At 32.3% G+C, this 18,561-nt stretch overlaps 1 protein-coding gene across 1 annotated transcript in view; it reads left to right on the top strand.

Annotated features, from left to right (window-relative positions):
- KLHL1 (kelch like family member 1) overlaps nucleotides 1–18,561 on the top strand; it is a 431,623-nt gene that overhangs the window by 184,191 nt on the left and 228,871 nt on the right. Inside the window, exon 4 of the mRNA XM_025364396.1 lies at nucleotides 13,943–14,139. Within this exon, the coding sequence (XP_025220181.1) occupies nucleotides 13,943–14,139 (197 nt within the window). The remainder of the gene's footprint in view (nucleotides 1–13,942; nucleotides 14,140–18,561) is intronic.

The following is an 18,561-nucleotide window of genomic DNA, read 5'->3' as shown; positions in this document are numbered from 1 at the left end:
TGAATCTGTCCCACCTCATATTTTTTTCTTTACAGAAATGTTTAGGTGTGGTGAGAGGAGAGGATAACGCAAAATAAAAGTCAATAAAGAAATTCTAAAGACTGGTAATGGGATTCATTCTTACAAGAAAAATATAAAAACTATTTTGCATTTGTCTAAAATATAAGTTTATTCCTGATAGATCCATGCCTGAAAAATGTAAATACTACTTGGAAATATATGCCATTAATTATTTTCATGTATTTTCCTGGGCTATGCACTCTGCTTTCTGATTAATGAGCATTTTTGATTAACTGACAAATTTGACTAATTCAAAAATGATGTAATAGGACTTTTTGGATTATTTTTATGAATTACTATTTTACTTGCCAAATTCAGTTAAACAAAATATATTTAGAACCTTATAATCAAACCCCCTTGCTTACATTTATTTAACTTGTTTTCCACATCTTAAAATGGCTTCAAAGTGCACTATCCAAGTGGGGAAATAACAGTTATATGACCTATGACATAACTCAGTGTGCTGGGTAGTGTTTTCGGAAAGAATTTCATACTTATCGGAAATGCTGTATCTGTATGCCCCGTTGGTAGCACTCTGTAACTATTGCACTTCCAGTTCATTGGGGCTAAGAAATATTGATTTTAAATATGGATTGTGAGATGTGAAGCTTTCAAGAAAGGCATGAATGTTCGCAGTCAGAAAATAAAAGTGGTGATCTCTAAAAATGACTTATAATGGTAGCAGCAAGGTAAGGAGGTAACATATGAAGCGTATTTTGGAAATCAAATAGAGCCTCATAAAAAATTACCTGTTAAACAAAAATAAAAGAATCTCTATCAACACAGAAACTCAAGAGTGAAGAGGAAGAGGGTATGGTGGACTCACAGAGGGCAGGATGGTAGAACTCACAATCTGGACAGAATGTCAGATAAAATATATCAAAACTGCCAACATTTTTCTTTCTACATCAAATCCACCCAAGTTACTGTATAAAATACTTAAGCATCTCAAGATGGAAGAGCTCTACAGATAACTTCAATATAACCTGGTTCTACAGAAACATGCTCCTACTGACATACTTACCCCTTTCTATCTCCATTCTAGTTTCCTGATGAAGTAGAGTACAGCAGAAGAAAACAAATTCAGCTATTTACATAAGCCACCAAGTTATGGCTTTTGTCCTAGTTTTATTTCTAAATATCCATGGTGTATAAGGCTTTATAAATCCAACAGAAAATACTTGGAAAGACATTCAAATTCAAATAAAAACACCTATGGTATAATTTTCACAATAAGTAAATGTCTTAAAACTCTGTTTGTATTCATAGAAATGACATACCAATTAGTTTTTCTTCTCAGTCACCAAGACAAAGAGGTAAGCATAATCAGTTATATTACAAACTAAAGGCAAACATTTTCCTCACCATAAACATGGGTGTTGTTATATTAAAATCTGAGAGAAATATTTCATTTGAGTATTTTATATATATATATATATACACACACACACACACACACACCACTGTATACGCTACTTTAGACATCTTCACTATTTAGCCAAAAGTGGATATAACAATGAATTATAGAACTGTTGCTTCTGTTGGCTGATTCAAGTTCAAATTATTTTGTCCAGGAGCACAAGTCTCAAATAATTTCACACATTAAGCAACAGAATATTTAAATCTGAAAATCAAACTCAACTGAGTTCAAAGTACAATTAATTTAAAGGGAATTGAATTGTCTCTGCATGTTCTACATAAAGGTATCCTAAATTAAAATAATGACCAAAAGGACATATCTGTGATAAGTCTGGTGCTTAGTTAGACACATTATTTTACTTAAGTAAAGATTTAAATAACTTCTGTGACCATGAGTTAATCTTTTTTTTTTTTTTTCGCTGCTCTTACAACCAAAATTTCCTCGAGTGTTGCATGACATGCTATTTTAGGTTAAACTCCATGGAAAGTAGTAAGAGTGGGAAAAAAATCTATGGAGTTGATTAGGTACAGAGTCATAAAGTATAGTAAATTTGAAGATAAGACATGTACTCTGTTGTTAAAGTTGAGGGAGCTTAACACCTGTGTATCGATGTGAGTCAAGAGAATGTTGCTTTTTCTCTGAAAATGATTCCTTGTTCTTTTCAAATGATGGATATATAATTAGAGTAGCTTTAAAGCAATTTAAGTAAATTTGAGCTACTGGCATGTTTAATTCTTACCTATCACGCAGTGGACTTTTATAGGAGTAAGGTGGACAGATAGAAATTAAACGAATAATGGCTTGTATTGTCACAGCTACTTTTGAACTGCTCTTTGCATAACTTTTTCTCACTTTTTAACAATTTCTCTTGAACTCTGAGATGTATTTAGTACTCAAAAAACAAAACCATGTCTTTCTTGCAACTGGAAGGCATGTATGACATAGTTTATAGATTAATTAGTTCTAGGATTATAGAATTTCATAGGTAGAACTTGTATTCTGTTTTCTAAAATCAGTTTGCTGTAAGTTTTAGAAGATAACTAGGATTTTAGAAGATAACTAGGACCTGAGAGAGAGGAGGCCAGAGTGCCAATAAGGTGGTACAAGTTGGCAATAAGGAATAATTTGATGATAGCAAAATTCTAAATTGCGGTAAAATTTAAATTCCTTTAACTGTTAAAAATATGTGTAAATTGCCTAAACCAAATCCCTTTAACTCTCTTTCCTTTTTTGAAACATTTATTCAAAAAATTCTATGAAATGATTGATATAAATAATTAAATATACCAATAAATGATGGGGAACAGACAAATTTCCCATGTAGAAGAATTCGAAAGTATTTATGCCAGTTATTCCATCCTTATGGAGATAGAGTACAACTCCCCTCTCCTTAAGTGTAGGCTGTGCATAGGGACTTTTTTCCAGAGAATACAGTATGTAAAGGTAATAAAGAATAACGTTACAGTGGAGAAACCTGACATACACTACCTCCACACATGATCAAGATGACTGTCACCAATGATAAGTCACATTGATAATGTTTCTTTAATAGCATGTGATGAGACAGAAACTTCATTCATAACCCCAGTCTAATAATAATCAGCAAAATATCAATTGAGGAACATTTTATGAAATATTAAATTAGTACTCCTCAAAACTGTCAAAGTCATCAAAAAAAGGAAAGTCTGAAAACTGTCACAGAAAAGAGTTGCCTAATGAGACAGAATGAGTAAATGAGATGTACTATTCTGTATGGTATCCTGGAACAGAAAAAGGACATTAGGTAAGAAAAGAAAAAAAAAATCTATGAAATGTGAATGGAGTACAAATTTTAATTGATAGTAATGTAACAACATTTGTTCATTAATATAACACATATATGCATGTAAGATGTTAATAATGGGGGAAACAGGTATATGTTATATGGAAAAATCACTGTACTATCTTCGCAATTTTCTTTTAATCTAGAAGTATTTTCATATAAAACTATATTTTAAAAATACCTATGAGTTACTAAAAATATCAATTTTGAAGTTTGAATTTCTAGAGTGACATTGACATTGTTTCTCTCTTTTTCAATTTAACAGAATGATGATAGATAAATTTAATTTACTTTGTGAATTTTATAGGCAGTTTTTGCACTTGTCTGGTAGAATACACATTTCTAAAACAATACTTTTGGAAATATGCATTTCCAATATAACATATTTTGTAGATGAAATATAGATACTCTGTGCATTTGTTAATAGGGGATGATGTGTCTAATAAGAAATAGAACCATATCAATACCTACTCTTCTATAAACTTCACTTTTTCCTTCCCATTCTATTTTATATGTTTTTATGTCAATGAAGTACAAATTCAAATATCTTATAGAAAAACACAGTTTAAGTCTACTCATATATATTTGGAAGATTTAGTGGCCTTAGCATTTACTTAAGATATAATTGTGGATAAATGTAGCACACCTTATTGGTACTCTATTCAAAAACTATTCCCCGTTTAGTCCCCCAGTTGAATCAAAGGAGGGTGACTCTTTTTATAAGCAGATTATAGGATCAAAACCAATTATTTGTATTTCACTCCTTTCCTAATGATTGAGTTAGGCATGATTATGTGACACAATTTTTGCCAGGGCAGCTTGGAGAAAAATTTCTGGGGATTCTTTGGTAAAAGTTTCTTCACTGATGTAAGAGATATATACATAAATAAATAGTTCCTCTTCTGCTACATGTTTTCCTGTCTGAATCTGAAACCTGAAACTATGGCAACTAAGACAGAAATTGAGGAAGTCACTTGAGGAGATGCCTGTTTCCTGATGATGTGTCGACCCTCTCAATTAATTAACTCTGGAGACAAAGCTCCTCTGGACTTGCTAAGAGAGATTATAAACATTTCATTTTTATTTGCAAACAATCTCTAAAAGTTGGCTGTTATTAGAAACATCGACTTCTTAGGTATCTCAAGTTTAATATGGCTATTGTGTATTTTTAACCCAGTTTTCTATGGCACCTAATTAAAAACATGTAGGTTGTCCCTTTTAGTAAGCTTATTTGAGAACGTTATGCCTTGAAATCAACTGTGAATGAAAATGTAGAATTACTTTTCTTTCCATTAGTAGTTTTTGTGCTTTTAAAAAAGTTAACTTTTAAGTCAAATACTTGGCTACCCTTTTTCTTTTTACATCTAGGTCTGTCTGAGCAATGGCCAGGTTACAGATACAAAGAAATATAGCATGCATGAGGTAGCTTAATTTATGTGCATTGAAGCTTGATGCCGGCTAATATTCCATTTGTGCCTCTGGCTTTAACAAATAGATTCTTTCATTGGATACATTCCAAGTTTTAGAAAATACAATATTAAAACTATTTGAAAAAAACAATGGTTATAATACTCAAATTAACCTCCAAGGCTAGCAATAAATAAAGATATTATTCTATGGATATCTTGTGAAAATTCTTTGTTTTCTGGTTTGGGGAAATAATTAAGAGATGCTCTGAAAAAATTCTGTCTGAATTATTATGAAGTGTATTATTATCAGGGGTTTGAATTTAGACTGAATAAATGTGTTTCAAGAAAATATCGTAAAAACCCTGTAAGTATGTATACTGCTGCTGAATCTTTTTTCAAGTATTGATCTGGGAAGGTAAAAATACACACACATATAACGAAATATAGTAATATACTTTTCCAATATAAATGGTCAATCATATGCCATTTGCCTGGACAACCAAGCCAAACTATGTGGAATCCTCTGAGATTTTATTCCTTGCTGTCCACATCCAGTATTCACTTTATCAGTCAGAGTCCCATCAGAAAACAAATGAAACACTGAAAGAGCTTAAGGGAAGAGAGCATAATAGAGATATCAATATGGGTCAGAATGTTCAGAAAGAGTGATGGAAACACACAAGAATTAGCCACAGTGATGGAGTAGGAAGATCTTCTCACACACACACACACACACACAAACACACACACACACAATTTTGTATGGCAGGCTCAAATTTTTAAGATTATATTAAGAATATGTTTTTCATATGATAGGTTGGTGCAAAAATAATTGCAATTTTCTAATTGAAAGTAATGACAAAAACCACAATTACTTTTTCACCAACCTAATAATAGCATATGTGAATTGTCATGACTATAATCATGTTTCATATATTGCAAACATTCAGAAAAAATTATTGGCCAGGCATGGTAGCTCACACCTGTAAATCTCAACAATTTGGGAGGCCAAGGCAAGATGATGGCTTGGGACCAGGAGTTCTAGACTAGCCTGGGCAACATAGCAACACCTAATTGCTACAAAAATAAAAATAAATAGCCGAACCTAATGATGCATACCTGTAATCTCACCTATGTGGGAGGCTGAGGCAAGAGGATAACTTGAGACCGGGAGTTCAAGGAAGCAGTGAGCTATGATCATTCCACTGCCCTTCAGCCCGGATGACAGAATAAGACCTTGCCTCAAAAAGAAAAAAAAAGGAAAACAAAGAAGAAAAAAAATCACACAACCTTCAATGTAAATTATAATATCGTATATTTGTTTGATTTTTATTTGCATTTAAGCACTCAGAATATGTTTCTATCTATTTGTCAACTCAAATCATTTATTAAATATATTTTGAAAATACAGTTGAGTATTCTTTTTAATGCTTTATTGATGAATAATTGAAATATAATAAACTGTACATACACAAAGTGTATAATTTGATACGTTTGGCATATGTATATACTCACCACAAATTAATGAATATATCTATAATCGTCAAATGTTTTCTCATGTCCTTTTGCAATCTATCTTGTTGTCCTTCCTTATCCCCACCTAGTACATAAGCATCAGTGATCTGATTCCTTACACATCAGATTTTTTGGGACTTTCAAGAATTTTGAAGTTAATCATAGAGTTTGTATTTATTTTCTGTCTGGTTTCTTTCACTCAGCCCTGGTATCTTGCACTCAACATAATTAACCATGATATTTCATAATCAATAATTATTTTTTATTATTATTTCAAACTATTCCATTGAATAGACATACTCCAATTTTGTTTAGACATTTACCTGTCAATTAACATTTTAGTTTTTTCCAGCTCTTGGCCATTGGAAAATAAATTTTCTGTAAACATTCATGTACAAGACTTTGTATCAGCATATTCTTCCTTTACTCTTGAGCAAACACATAGGAGCAGAATGGCTGAGTCATAGGAGAGATAAAACTGCAAAATTGTTTTCTAAAGTAGTTTTACCATTTCACATTTCCACAAGCAGTACTAGTAGAGGTGTTGTGGTGTGTCATTTTGTTTGTAATGTGCATTTTCTGAAGCACTGAAAATATTAAGCATTTTTTGTTCATACGTTTTCTTTTGTGGGTTGTCTGTATAAATCATTTGCCCAGTTTTTTAAAAATTTAGTTTGAAAATTCTTTAAATATTCTATATATAATATTTTATCAGATATGATTTGCACACTTTTTTCCTGGTTTATGGTTCATCTTTTTATTCCTTTAATAATACATCCTACAGTGGCTTTTTTTTTTTTCTTTTAAATAGAAGCAGGGTCTCATTCTGTTACTCAGGCTGGAGTGCAGTGGCATGATCTTAGCTCAGTCTTGCAGGGAATTGTATGAAGTCTAGTTTCTCAATTTGTTCTTTGAGAAATTATGTTTTTGATATTTTATCAAATAAATTTTTAATTAACAAAGTTTGTTTATAGAAGTTTTATAGTTTCTGGGATCGGTGGCTCACGCCTGTAATCCCAGCACTTTGGGAGGCTGAGGCAGGTGGATCACAAGGTCAGGAGTTTGAGACCAGCCTGGCCAACATAGTGAAAACCCATCTCTTCTAAAAATAGAAAAAATTAGCTAGGCCTGGTGGCAGGCGCCTGTAATTCCAGCTACCTGAGAGGCTGAGTCAGGAGAATCACTTGAACCAGGGAGATGGAGGTTGCAGTGAGCCGAGATCGCACCATTGCCCTCCACCCTGGGTGACAGAGCGAGACTCCATCTCAAAAAAAAAAAAAAAAAAAAAGTTTTATAGTTTAATGTTTGAATTTGATTCGTGATACATTTTGAGGAAATTTTGTATATCATTTGAGGTATGCATCAAATACAAGTTTTCTTTTTTCTACACATATCTGACTCATTCAAAGACAATCTTTTCTCAAATGACTTACCTTTGTGCCCTTGCATAAACTTTGTAATCAGTCTTAAAATCAGGTAGTGCTCTTATTCTCACTTTGTTATTTTTCAAAATTGTTTGGACTATTGTAGGTCCGTTGCATTTCCATATGAATTTTAGAATCTGTTTTGCAATTTTCACAGGATTTACTGAGATTCTAAATGTGATTGATTGTGCATCTATGGATTAATTTGGTGTGGAAAGAAATCTTAGCAATACTGATCTTTGAACTTCTAAGCACAGCATATCTCTACATTCCCCTACCACCTCGATGATCCCCAAGACTAACTCCCCGTTCAGTGATGAACTGGGAAAGTTCACAAGACTCACCATATAGTTTTACCAATGGCTATGAATTATTATGGCAAAATAATACATAACATAATCAGAAAAGGTAAACGACCTATGGGGCGAAGTCCAAAGGAAACCAGGTACAGACTTCTAAGGGTTCCCTTCCAGTGGATTCCCACTGAACATACTATTTTACCTTCAAAGAGTTGTGACAAAGTGTGTGAAATGTCAACCAAGGAAGCTCACTAGAGATTCAGTGCCTGGAGTTTTATTAGGTGTTGATCGCATAGGCCTCTGTCTAACACAGACCAAAATTTCAGACTCCCAGAAAGGAAAAATGTATTCAGCATATACCATATTGTTTGTACAGTTTAGGCACAGTGAGTCAATTTTTATCAGTTACTGATGAGAATCCTCTTGAAATCTAAGTTCTCAGATACCAGCTGGAGCAAACCTTGAAAGCAGGCCTTTCAGAGGATAGTAGTGGTTCAGGCCTGCTGTGCTCGTTCTTTTCTGCATAAATTATATTGAGAGAAATAGTTAATTAGATTACAGGAAGTCATCCTCCCAATGTTCTAAAATCACAGTAAAATGAAATCTGTAAAAACCATGCCATCGGCATGTAGGCCTTCCATCTGATTTTCTCTCAATATGTATGCTAAGACACGTGCAACCGTCTTCTTGACAACTTTACTGAATAATACAGGTAAATTTCCTCTGAGAGTTTAAATCAAAACAATATGTTGAAGGTGTATATGAATAAAAGAGTGTTGTAATCTGTTTAAAATTAATAACAGCTTTTAATGTGTTCCTCTTATTTTCTCTATTTTAACTTTATTTTTATAACAGCAAGTACACTTTTTTTAAAAAAAAACTAAAATTGTTATACAAATATAAGTTTCTGTAACCTATAAAATACTTTTTGCTCAATCTTGCTATGGTATTTCATAAACCTTAAAATATATATCAATAGTTAGTTCTGATGTAATTAATCTTAAAATCATTCAAATCTATATGAATACCTCAACTTCAAATGAAGATCTTGACAATATTATTGTATGATAATGTTTTTGATAATGTAAAATATAAACACCTCAAGGAATTTTATTGCTATAAGTATCTCCTCTAATAAAGTGACTTATGCTCCTCAACCTTCTACTTTTTGATAATATCTCCACAGCAAGGTTTTGTAAGTTAAAATTAAAATTTTAGAATTTTCAATAACTTTTAATTTGTATTATTGGTGTTGTGTTCTCTTTTTATATCAAAACTAGAACTTATGTATCTAATTTAAGTGGAAATTAATATATAATAAAAATGCTTTCATATTACTCTAATCACTATATTTTCCAACTGTTTTCTGCAGTGTATCTGCTCTTCTTTTTCCTTCATCAACTCACTTTTATGCTTGGAGGTATGCTTTAGATTTCTTTATTGTCTTCCTTTCAGTGAAAGTCATAAACAAAACATAATAGTCTTTTTTACCTATTAACCATGTTGTCATATTTGAAAGCAAAGGTATCTATCACCCAACAGATCATTCTTTAATTATAAAAAAATATATGAAGAAATCTGTAAGATACTGCCTAAAACATTCGATGACATTTAAAGCCACCAAAATAGGGCACACTGACATCAAGAGCCTCTTGATCATAGTGGAGAAGGGCAAAAGATCACCTATATGGTGTCCCTGCAAAAAAAAAAAAAAAAAAGAAAAAGAAAAAGAAAAAGAAAGAAAACACTATAATCTAATAAAGGGGAAATAATATAAGTCCAAAAGGAAGGATTCTACGAAACAACTAGTATGGATTCTTCACCAACACAAATATTATAGACGAAAAAATGTCAAGGGAACAGTTCTAGATAAAAGGAATCTAAAGGAACACCACAAGTAAATGTAATGTATAATCCTTCATGAGATCTTGAATTAAAAAAAATAAAGCTACACAGAAAACTATTTGAATATTTGGGAAAGTGTATGTCATAGCAAATATATCAATTTCATATGTGATAATTATATTGTCACTTCACTGGAGAATGCCTTTATTCTTAGATGATGCATACTGAAGCATTTAGGGGTGACATGTGATGGCTGAAAGTAGCTCTCTACTAATTTTGCAGCTACAACATAAATACACACATACACATACATATGGCAAAATATTAACACTGGGTGAAGCCAGATGAAGGGTATATGGGTGGGTTTTGCAAATTATTATAGGTTTAAAAATTTTCAGAAAACAAAATTTGGTATGGAAAACAATAGTTATTATGCATAAAGGACTTTCTTAATAAATATTCTGTCCAAAAGTTTTGAAAGTAGATAACATTTTTATTATGTCGTAAAACTATTCATGATGAAAAGGAGAAACTTAAGAAAAAATGGCAGTAACATCACAATGTTAAAAAATATCCACAAATTGGCAATAATATACTTTCAAATTTCAATTAAATAGCAGCATAATTATAGTTAGATAAAATTACATTTTTCCTAAAGCCTTATAGTCAAATATCAAATTTAGTGCAACCTGCCTTCCAAGTTCACACATAAACTAAGATAATGCTTATATGTAGGCACTAATGTCTGACATTGATTATTAAAAGCTGCAATGTAGGCTTTACTAAGGATATATATATATATAAATGAAACAATTCAAACTTTAGTCAAATTTGGAAGACTCAGAAACATGAAAAAAACCAGGATATTATTTTCTCAGGTTTAAAATTCTTAAGATTTTCCTTTTAGAATAGTTTCAGTAAGATTGGCACCAACTCTTCTTTGAATGTCTGATAGAATTGAGCTTTGACTCCCTCTGGTCCTGGAATTTTGGGGGAGTGTTTTTTGTTTGTTTGTTTGTTTGTTTACTGTTTCAATCTCAGTAGTTGATAATGATCTGTGCAGAGTTTTTATTTCTTCCTGATTTAATCTAGGAGGATTATGTATTTTCACGAATTTATTCATCATCTCTAGATTTTCTATTTTGCACACATAAGGTGTTCATAGCAGCCTTGAATGATCCTTTGTGTTTCTGTAGCATCAGTTGTAATGTCTCCCATTTCATTTTTAATTGAGGTTATTTGGATCTTCTCTCTTATTTTCTTGGTTAATTTCACTAACGATTTTTTTTTTTTTTTTTTTTTTTTTTTTGAGACGGAGTCTTGCTCTGTCGCCCAGGTTGGAGTGCAGTGGCGGGATGTCAGCTCACTGCAAGGTCTGCCTCCCAAGTTCACGCCGTTCTCCTGCCTCAGCCTCCCCAGTAGCTGGGACTACAGGCGCCCGCCATCACGCCCGGCTAATTTTTTGTATTTTTAGTAGAGACAGTGTTTCACTGTGTAAGCAAGGATGGTCTCGATCTCCTGACCTCGTGATCCACCCGCCTCGGCCTCCCAAAGTGCTGGGATTACAGGCGTGAGCCACCGCGCCAAGCTACAATTTTCTTTATATTTTCAAAGAACCAGGTTTTTGTTTCATTTATCTTTTGAATTGCTTTTGTTTATTTGTTTTAATTTCATTTAGCTCTACTCTGATCTTTGTTATTTATTTTCTTCTGCTGTGTTTGGAACTGGTTTGTTCTTGTTTCTCTAGTTTTCTGAGGTGTTACCCTAAATTCTCTATTTGTGCTCTTTCAGACTTTTTGATATAGCATTTATTGCTATAAATTTTCCTCTTAGCATCACTTTTACCTTATACTACAGGTTTTGATAAGCTGTGTCATTATTATTCAGATCAAATAATTTAATTTCCATCTTGATTTCATCATTGACCCTAAGATCATTCAAGAGCAGATTATTAATTTCCATGTATTTGAGGTTTCCCTTTGGAATTAATTTTGAATTTTATTCCACTATGGTCTGAGAGGATACTTGATACAATTTTGATTTTCTTAAATTGATTGAGACTTGTTCCTGGTCTATCTTGGAGAATATTCCATGTGTTGATGAAAAGAACATATATCCTGCAGTTTAGGGGCAGAATGTTCTGTAAATATTTGTTAAATCCATTTGTTTTAGGGTATAGTTTAGGTCCATTGTTTCTTTGTTGACTTTCTGTCAACAAAGACCAATTATTCTTAGGTTTAGCCATTTAACATATTTCAATATTTCTTGGAGGCTTTGTTAATTTTTTTAAAAATTCATTTTTCTTTGGCTTCATCTGATTGAGTTAATTTGGAACTCAGAGCATAAATGCATATTTTGGGTTAATTACGATTAAAATTAAATTATATAAAGATAGAGTAAGATTTGAAGAAATTAGTAATGAAGACAAAATGTAAATATTATTAAAATCTCTTAAACAATCTTTGTGTCAAAACTGCTGTTTATGAATGTATTAAAATTCTGTGATGTCAGTAATTCCTATGGGAGAAATTTCTAGAAGTAAAGGTTGCATAAATTATTACAAAGTGGTGAGTAAACCGTATGTTAGATATGTCAAAGGTATTAGCCATGAATTTGAATCTTCATTGAAGTTAAAAAAATAAGGTTATACAAAAAAGTAGATATGCTAAAGAGAGAATTAGTGAATGCAAAATATGAAAAACTTACAGACATGAAAAGAAAGAGAAAATTCAGTGTACCCCTAAGGAATAGACTGTAAGAGAAAATGGAGGAAGCAAAGGTAGAGGTGAAGAATGATTTAAATAAAAACGGGAATAATTTCCAGCATTAGTGAAAGTGCATATATTCATATTCAGTAAGATGAGTGATTTCTAATAAAAATTAATAAAAATTATACTCCTTAAAAATCCTATTAATATTACTGCATATTGCTTATTAACAAAAATTATACTTAGAAATCATTATTTAATTAGACAATCCACTTAAAAGTTTAATTTTATAATATAGAACAGAAGACAAAAATAAACAACATATAATATGAAAAAGTTTACACAATTACAGGTACTGACTAATTAGAATACACTTCCTATGTGTTTTCCATTCACTTGGGTTTTATTAACTCTTATAATTAGCTGTTATAAGAGAAGGAGAGAAGATGCACATCATCATTGCCTTGGTCTGGTAGTAAAACACATCCTGCTCCTCATGATCCATTGACAAGAGCTTGTTGGATGTCATACCTAACTCAAGAGAAATGTAGTCTGACCCTATGTTCAGGAAAAAAAAAAAATTACTGGAGATATTTGTCATGAAGAACTAGTAGGCTGTGCCAGAAAAGTGGACTAAACCAGTTCTGAGATTGTATAACTTGTAAAACTCACTCAGATACAGATAGTAAATCTAAATGATAATAAAACCATTGAACACATTGTATTACTAATTAAAATGTAATTCCAGATGGTTAAGTCCATAAAACTTCAAAGATAAGTTCTATAAACATTTGACAAACAGATCCCTTTAAAAAATTATTCTGGATATTAGAGAAACAGAGGAAACACTAAAGCACTAAAGAGTTTTTTTTGTTTGTTTGTTTTTGTTTTTGTTTTTTGTCTTAAAAGGGGAAAGACAAACAAAGAAAGAAAAAATTAAAAACGGAAATTATAGACAATTTTAAACATGAGTACAGTGGGTTAAATACAGTACTACCAACCTGCAACATATGCATTTATAAATGTACATACATGTATTAATTATCCACAAATAGATATTTTATATTCAGATACAATTATATACCTTGTCAGATACTTAGCGAATCTCTGCTCTCCTAAGTTTGTACGCATATATTCTGCACCTTACTTTTCTCTCTATTTTCCTTATTTCACAATCAAAGGAAGAACTACCATTTCTGCTAGTATACAGATGTATTGAAACTGCGTTTCTATCTACTGAGTGATTTTGAATATTACGTGAAATACGAAATGCAAAATTCTTAAAACAATTGGTGACCTTTACCGAGTTATATTTATCTTGATTATCAATCTCAGTTTAGATCTGTTCTAGAAGATTGTCCTAATGTTTTGAGTAATATTATGATACATATTATTTCATGTTTTAAAAAGAGTTTCATAATTATCTTTGCTTATGTTTAGGCTGCTTGGAATTAAAAGAGGACACCATTGAGAACCTTCTTGCTGCAGCATGCCTTCTTCAGCTTCCACAGGTGGTGGAAGTGTGCTGCCACTTCCTCATGAAGCTTTTGCATCCATCTAACTGTTTAGGAATTCGAGCCTTCGCAGATGCTCAAGGATGCATTGAATTAATGAAGGTGGCCCACAGCTACACAATGGTAAGGAAACTTAATCTTTTAATAATGGAGACATACTCTGTGTTATCAGAGGTAAAAATAATTACTGTCATGGCATTAGCAAGTTTTTAAAGTTTAAAATGAGTTTTCTATGTTTGGCACATTTTTTTATTATGAACTATAGTGTACCATAATGTATATTCTAATTTTAAAAAACACATTCTTTACTGGATTTATTGTTCTTTTGTAGATTTATTTTTTATTTCATTTTACATTTATTGGTTTATTATAAAAGATATTGCAAAGGATACAGATGAAGAGATGTGTAGGGTGAGGTATGAGGAGAGGGGTGCACAGGCTCCAGGCTCTCCCTGGGCACACCATCCTCCAGGAACCTCCACATGTTGCAATCGGGAAGCTTCTTTATGGCTTTATGCACACTTAACAGGCAATACAGATAGATAGATAGATAGATAGATAGATAGATAGATAGATAGATAGATAGATAGATAGATAGATAGATAGATAGATAGATATTTAATAAAGCTATTTAAACCGATTTTCAAAATTGCCCCTGGCCTATATACCTTTGTACATTCACTTCCACAGCTTCCCTTTTATACACATTTTCCGCATTTTTCAAACCTCTCCATCACAGCATATTATATTGAGTGTGGCTATGCCAGTATGATTTTATGGAAAAAATTTAAGCCTATTTTATATGTTTTCCCTTTTATTCCCTGTATGTGTGTGTGTGTATATATATATGGATGTGCATATTTAACAGCTTTATAGAGAATCTAAAAGTCATTTCAATTGTACAGTTTAAATTTGTGTACTTTATAGCATGGAATTTTTAAAATATTAGTTCCATTCTAGGATAAAATAACCAGTTATAAGTCTCATACCCATCATATTACCTATCCTAGAAATAATAATTCTAAAAGCACTGAATTAGAGTGAGTGCCTGGCGGAGAGGCCCTATATCAATGCTACCCATTTCTACTGTGATATTATTATTAATATTATTAATGTTTTCATTGTTATTATTGAAACAACCAGTAAAGTCTTATGGGAATTTTTCTGTCCAACTCAAAGAAAGAATTAAAATGAGATAAATATTGTTAAGCTTTATGGTTGCTATTTATTTCAAATTGAACACTTTTTCTAATCGCTAATGAGTCAACCACTTAAAAGTATTCTGATTGCCATTTTGAAACAGAGTTTTAAAATTATTTTCTTTTTCCTTTTTAATCCTTTAAGCAGATTACTAAATTAAATGAAAATATAGAAATAAAAGGAAGAAGATACATGATTTGTAATTCTATTGTCAAATCCTTCTTTAGAAGTTTTCCATGACAGACACGATGCTACCTTTGAAATTATATGAACCATAGCAAATCAAAGTAAACAAATAATTCATCAACCAAAATATCAAAGTCCAACTGCCACCGTTTAATTAGGCACATTTCATTACCTTTAGGAGCTCCTGGCTTAACTAAGCCAAAGAACAATATGCCTCCATATCCAGAGGGATAATGGTCCCTTCTGGTCTAATTTCAAATTATTAATTTAGTAATGAAAATGTTTTCCTTGCAGCTGCTTGGACTGTTCTGCAATTTATCACACAATAGTAACACATTTTTTTCTTCAGGGACTTTAAAATGTATGCTTCATAGGAAAATATATTTAAAACAGAAATATAGAAGATTTCTAAGGTACTCAACATTCTGAATGACTCTATATTAATTTATTTCTTAGACTGTGACATATAATATCTGCTGAAATTTAAATGATTTTGAATTATTTTGAAAATCTGGTGCTCTGGTATTCTATAGATGTTTATGGTAACTATTTTACAGAAATATTACTGACCAGTTTTCTTCCCAGATCTATATTGTCCCTTCAGTTCCAGCAGTTTAAAATGAGTGTTTTGTATCTGATAATGTGATTTCTCATCACATATTTGCCTCTGATCCTTGTCCAATCAGGCATATGTTCTCATCTAATCTACCCAATCTGTGCTTTGAAAGCAAACCTATTGTGCTGTTTTTTTGTTTTTTGTTTTGTTTTGTTTTTTGTTGTTGTTTTCTCCTTAACTGCTTTAACAGCCAATCATTCCATGTATTCTACTGCATGCAGAATAGAATTAACTTCTCTCTTGACTGTAATTATTTGTCTGATTGCTTAATACATAAGTAACACTTCTAAAATTTTTAAATTTCTTGCCCAAACTCTTTAGATATAAACTTGATCTTCAGAGACCAAAGGTCTGGTCTACCCAGAACTTAATTTGCTGCCTGTATTTCTCTTCTTCATTATTTATCATCTTTCCTTTGGCAATTTCACTTATGTATTTGGCTTCAGCTACTGATTTTGTGCAAATAATTCCAAAATCTTTCGGGAAGGTGATCCAGCTTGGCAATGAATCATGCAAAATACTGGAGAATTTTGATTGCAAGCTCAATATCAGGTAGAAGTGTAAAATTAATTCTGAAACATTAGTGTAACTATGTCTGCATGAATATAGAGACAGTGCCAAAATAACATCACTGAAGGAAATAGTCTCATTGTACTCTTATATTACATTATGAAACCTGTGCTTAATTCTGGATATAACATTTTAAAAATAATCGAGAGTGGCAAACGGAAACAGATTAGAATAACAAGAATAGTAAATTTTATGTGATTGTGTACTATGAAGAAAAGTTGAAAAAATGGCTGCCTATGCCAGAATAAAATTAAGGCATGACAATGGCTGTCATATATTTAATAGAATGGACTTGTGTTTAAAGCAGTGGTGTTTAAGTGTTTCTCATTCTGTTTTTAAATTTATTTTACTAATGCAATTCTCTGTTCAAATTAAATATTATATCAAAGTATCATTTTAGAATTGATCTGCTTTGGGTAAAGATTGACAAAAAGTCCAGAGTCTCCTTCCATCTCCCGATCTTTCCTTGCCTGCTGAGTTTATTTCCACTGATCAGCATTGCTACTTCCCTCCAAAGTCAGCTCCGCCTTTTGGAGGACATACGTGGAACATTTTTATCCAGCAATCCTTTCTCTAGACGGTTCTGGGTTAGAACTTACCAATAAGAGGCATTCATATAAGATATGAAAGCTAGAAGAGAAGCAGCAGCCATTATTCTCCACAAGCAGTTGGAGGAAGATGTGTAGGCAAATGGAAAAGTAAAATAACTTACAAGCGAGTTATCAATGCTACTGACCCCACTGTTGTAGGCTGACATCATTGTTGGGAGGCCTCTGGAGGTCCTTGAGGAATGCAGTGTCTTTGCAGAGTGCTTTTGAGAAAATTCATGTTGAAATGAAGTTTGAAATCTTTAGTAGAAACTTCCCTGACCTTCATAGTTTTTTCAATGGCTGTTTAAACCTTCAATTCTCTATTCATATCTTTTAAACTTAGAACATTGAGTGTTTTATTTTCTTAATTACAAAAAATATTCAGAATATACCGCAACATAGCATGTATGTTCAATCTCCATATATATACACATATATATGTGTGTGTGTGTGTGTGTGTGTGTGTGTGTGTGTATATATATATATATATTTTTTTTTTTGAGACAGAATATCACTCTGTCGCCCAGGCTGGAATGCAGTGGCGTGATCTCAGCTCACTGCAACCTCTGCCTCCCAGGTTCAAGCAATTCTCCTGTCCCAGCCTCTCAAGTACCTGGGACTACAGGCGCTTGCCCCCACACCTGGCTAATTTTGTATTTTTAGTAGAGATGGGGTTTTACCTTGTTGGTCAGGCTGGTCTTGAACTCCTGATCTTAGGTGATCTTCCCACCTTGACCTCCCAAAGTGCTAGGATTACAAGCGTGAGTCATCACGCCTGGCTTCCATATTCTGATATACATAGTCCTCCATACCTAGCTTCTAAGCTGCTACCCAGACATTTTTTCTCAATATTAGATGCAGTTGCTCTCATTCCTGCTAAATATGTGTTGTATAGTTCCTTCACTGTTACTTAACTCAGATATTTCTCTTGTTGGAATCATTATCAAATTCTGAATAATCCTTCCCTGTTTCTAGTTCAAGTTCATTCATGCCAAAGAAATATCTTTAAACTTCTCATGGCATTACCTCTTACAATTGAAATCTTAGTATTCCTTTCTTTAGGATTGTGTGATATCATCATAAACTTTCTTATACAATTAATTATTTTTATTTCTTTGTGACTAGTCTTTACAAATACATTGCAAATTTCTTTATGACAAGAGAAGAAGCCTTATCCGTTGAATTTTTTTATTCCATCAAAGTGTCTAGTATCTTGTAATATGTTCATCAATTCCCTGTTTCCCTTGGGTACTTTTGTAGAGCTTTCTTTAATGTACTCATTCAACAGGACTACGAGTGTGTGCCTTTGACATTTTTTTTAAATCACATTTTCTGCTATTATTTTCCCTGTTCATACAGTTCTAGCCACATTGACCTTCTTAC

This window comes from Theropithecus gelada, chromosome 17 (genome assembly GCF_003255815.1).
Source record: "Theropithecus gelada isolate Dixy chromosome 17, Tgel_1.0, whole genome shotgun sequence".
Classification (NCBI taxonomy): domain Eukaryota; kingdom Metazoa; phylum Chordata; class Mammalia; order Primates; family Cercopithecidae; genus Theropithecus; species Theropithecus gelada.
This window is presented reverse-complemented; position numbering and strand designations above follow the sequence as displayed.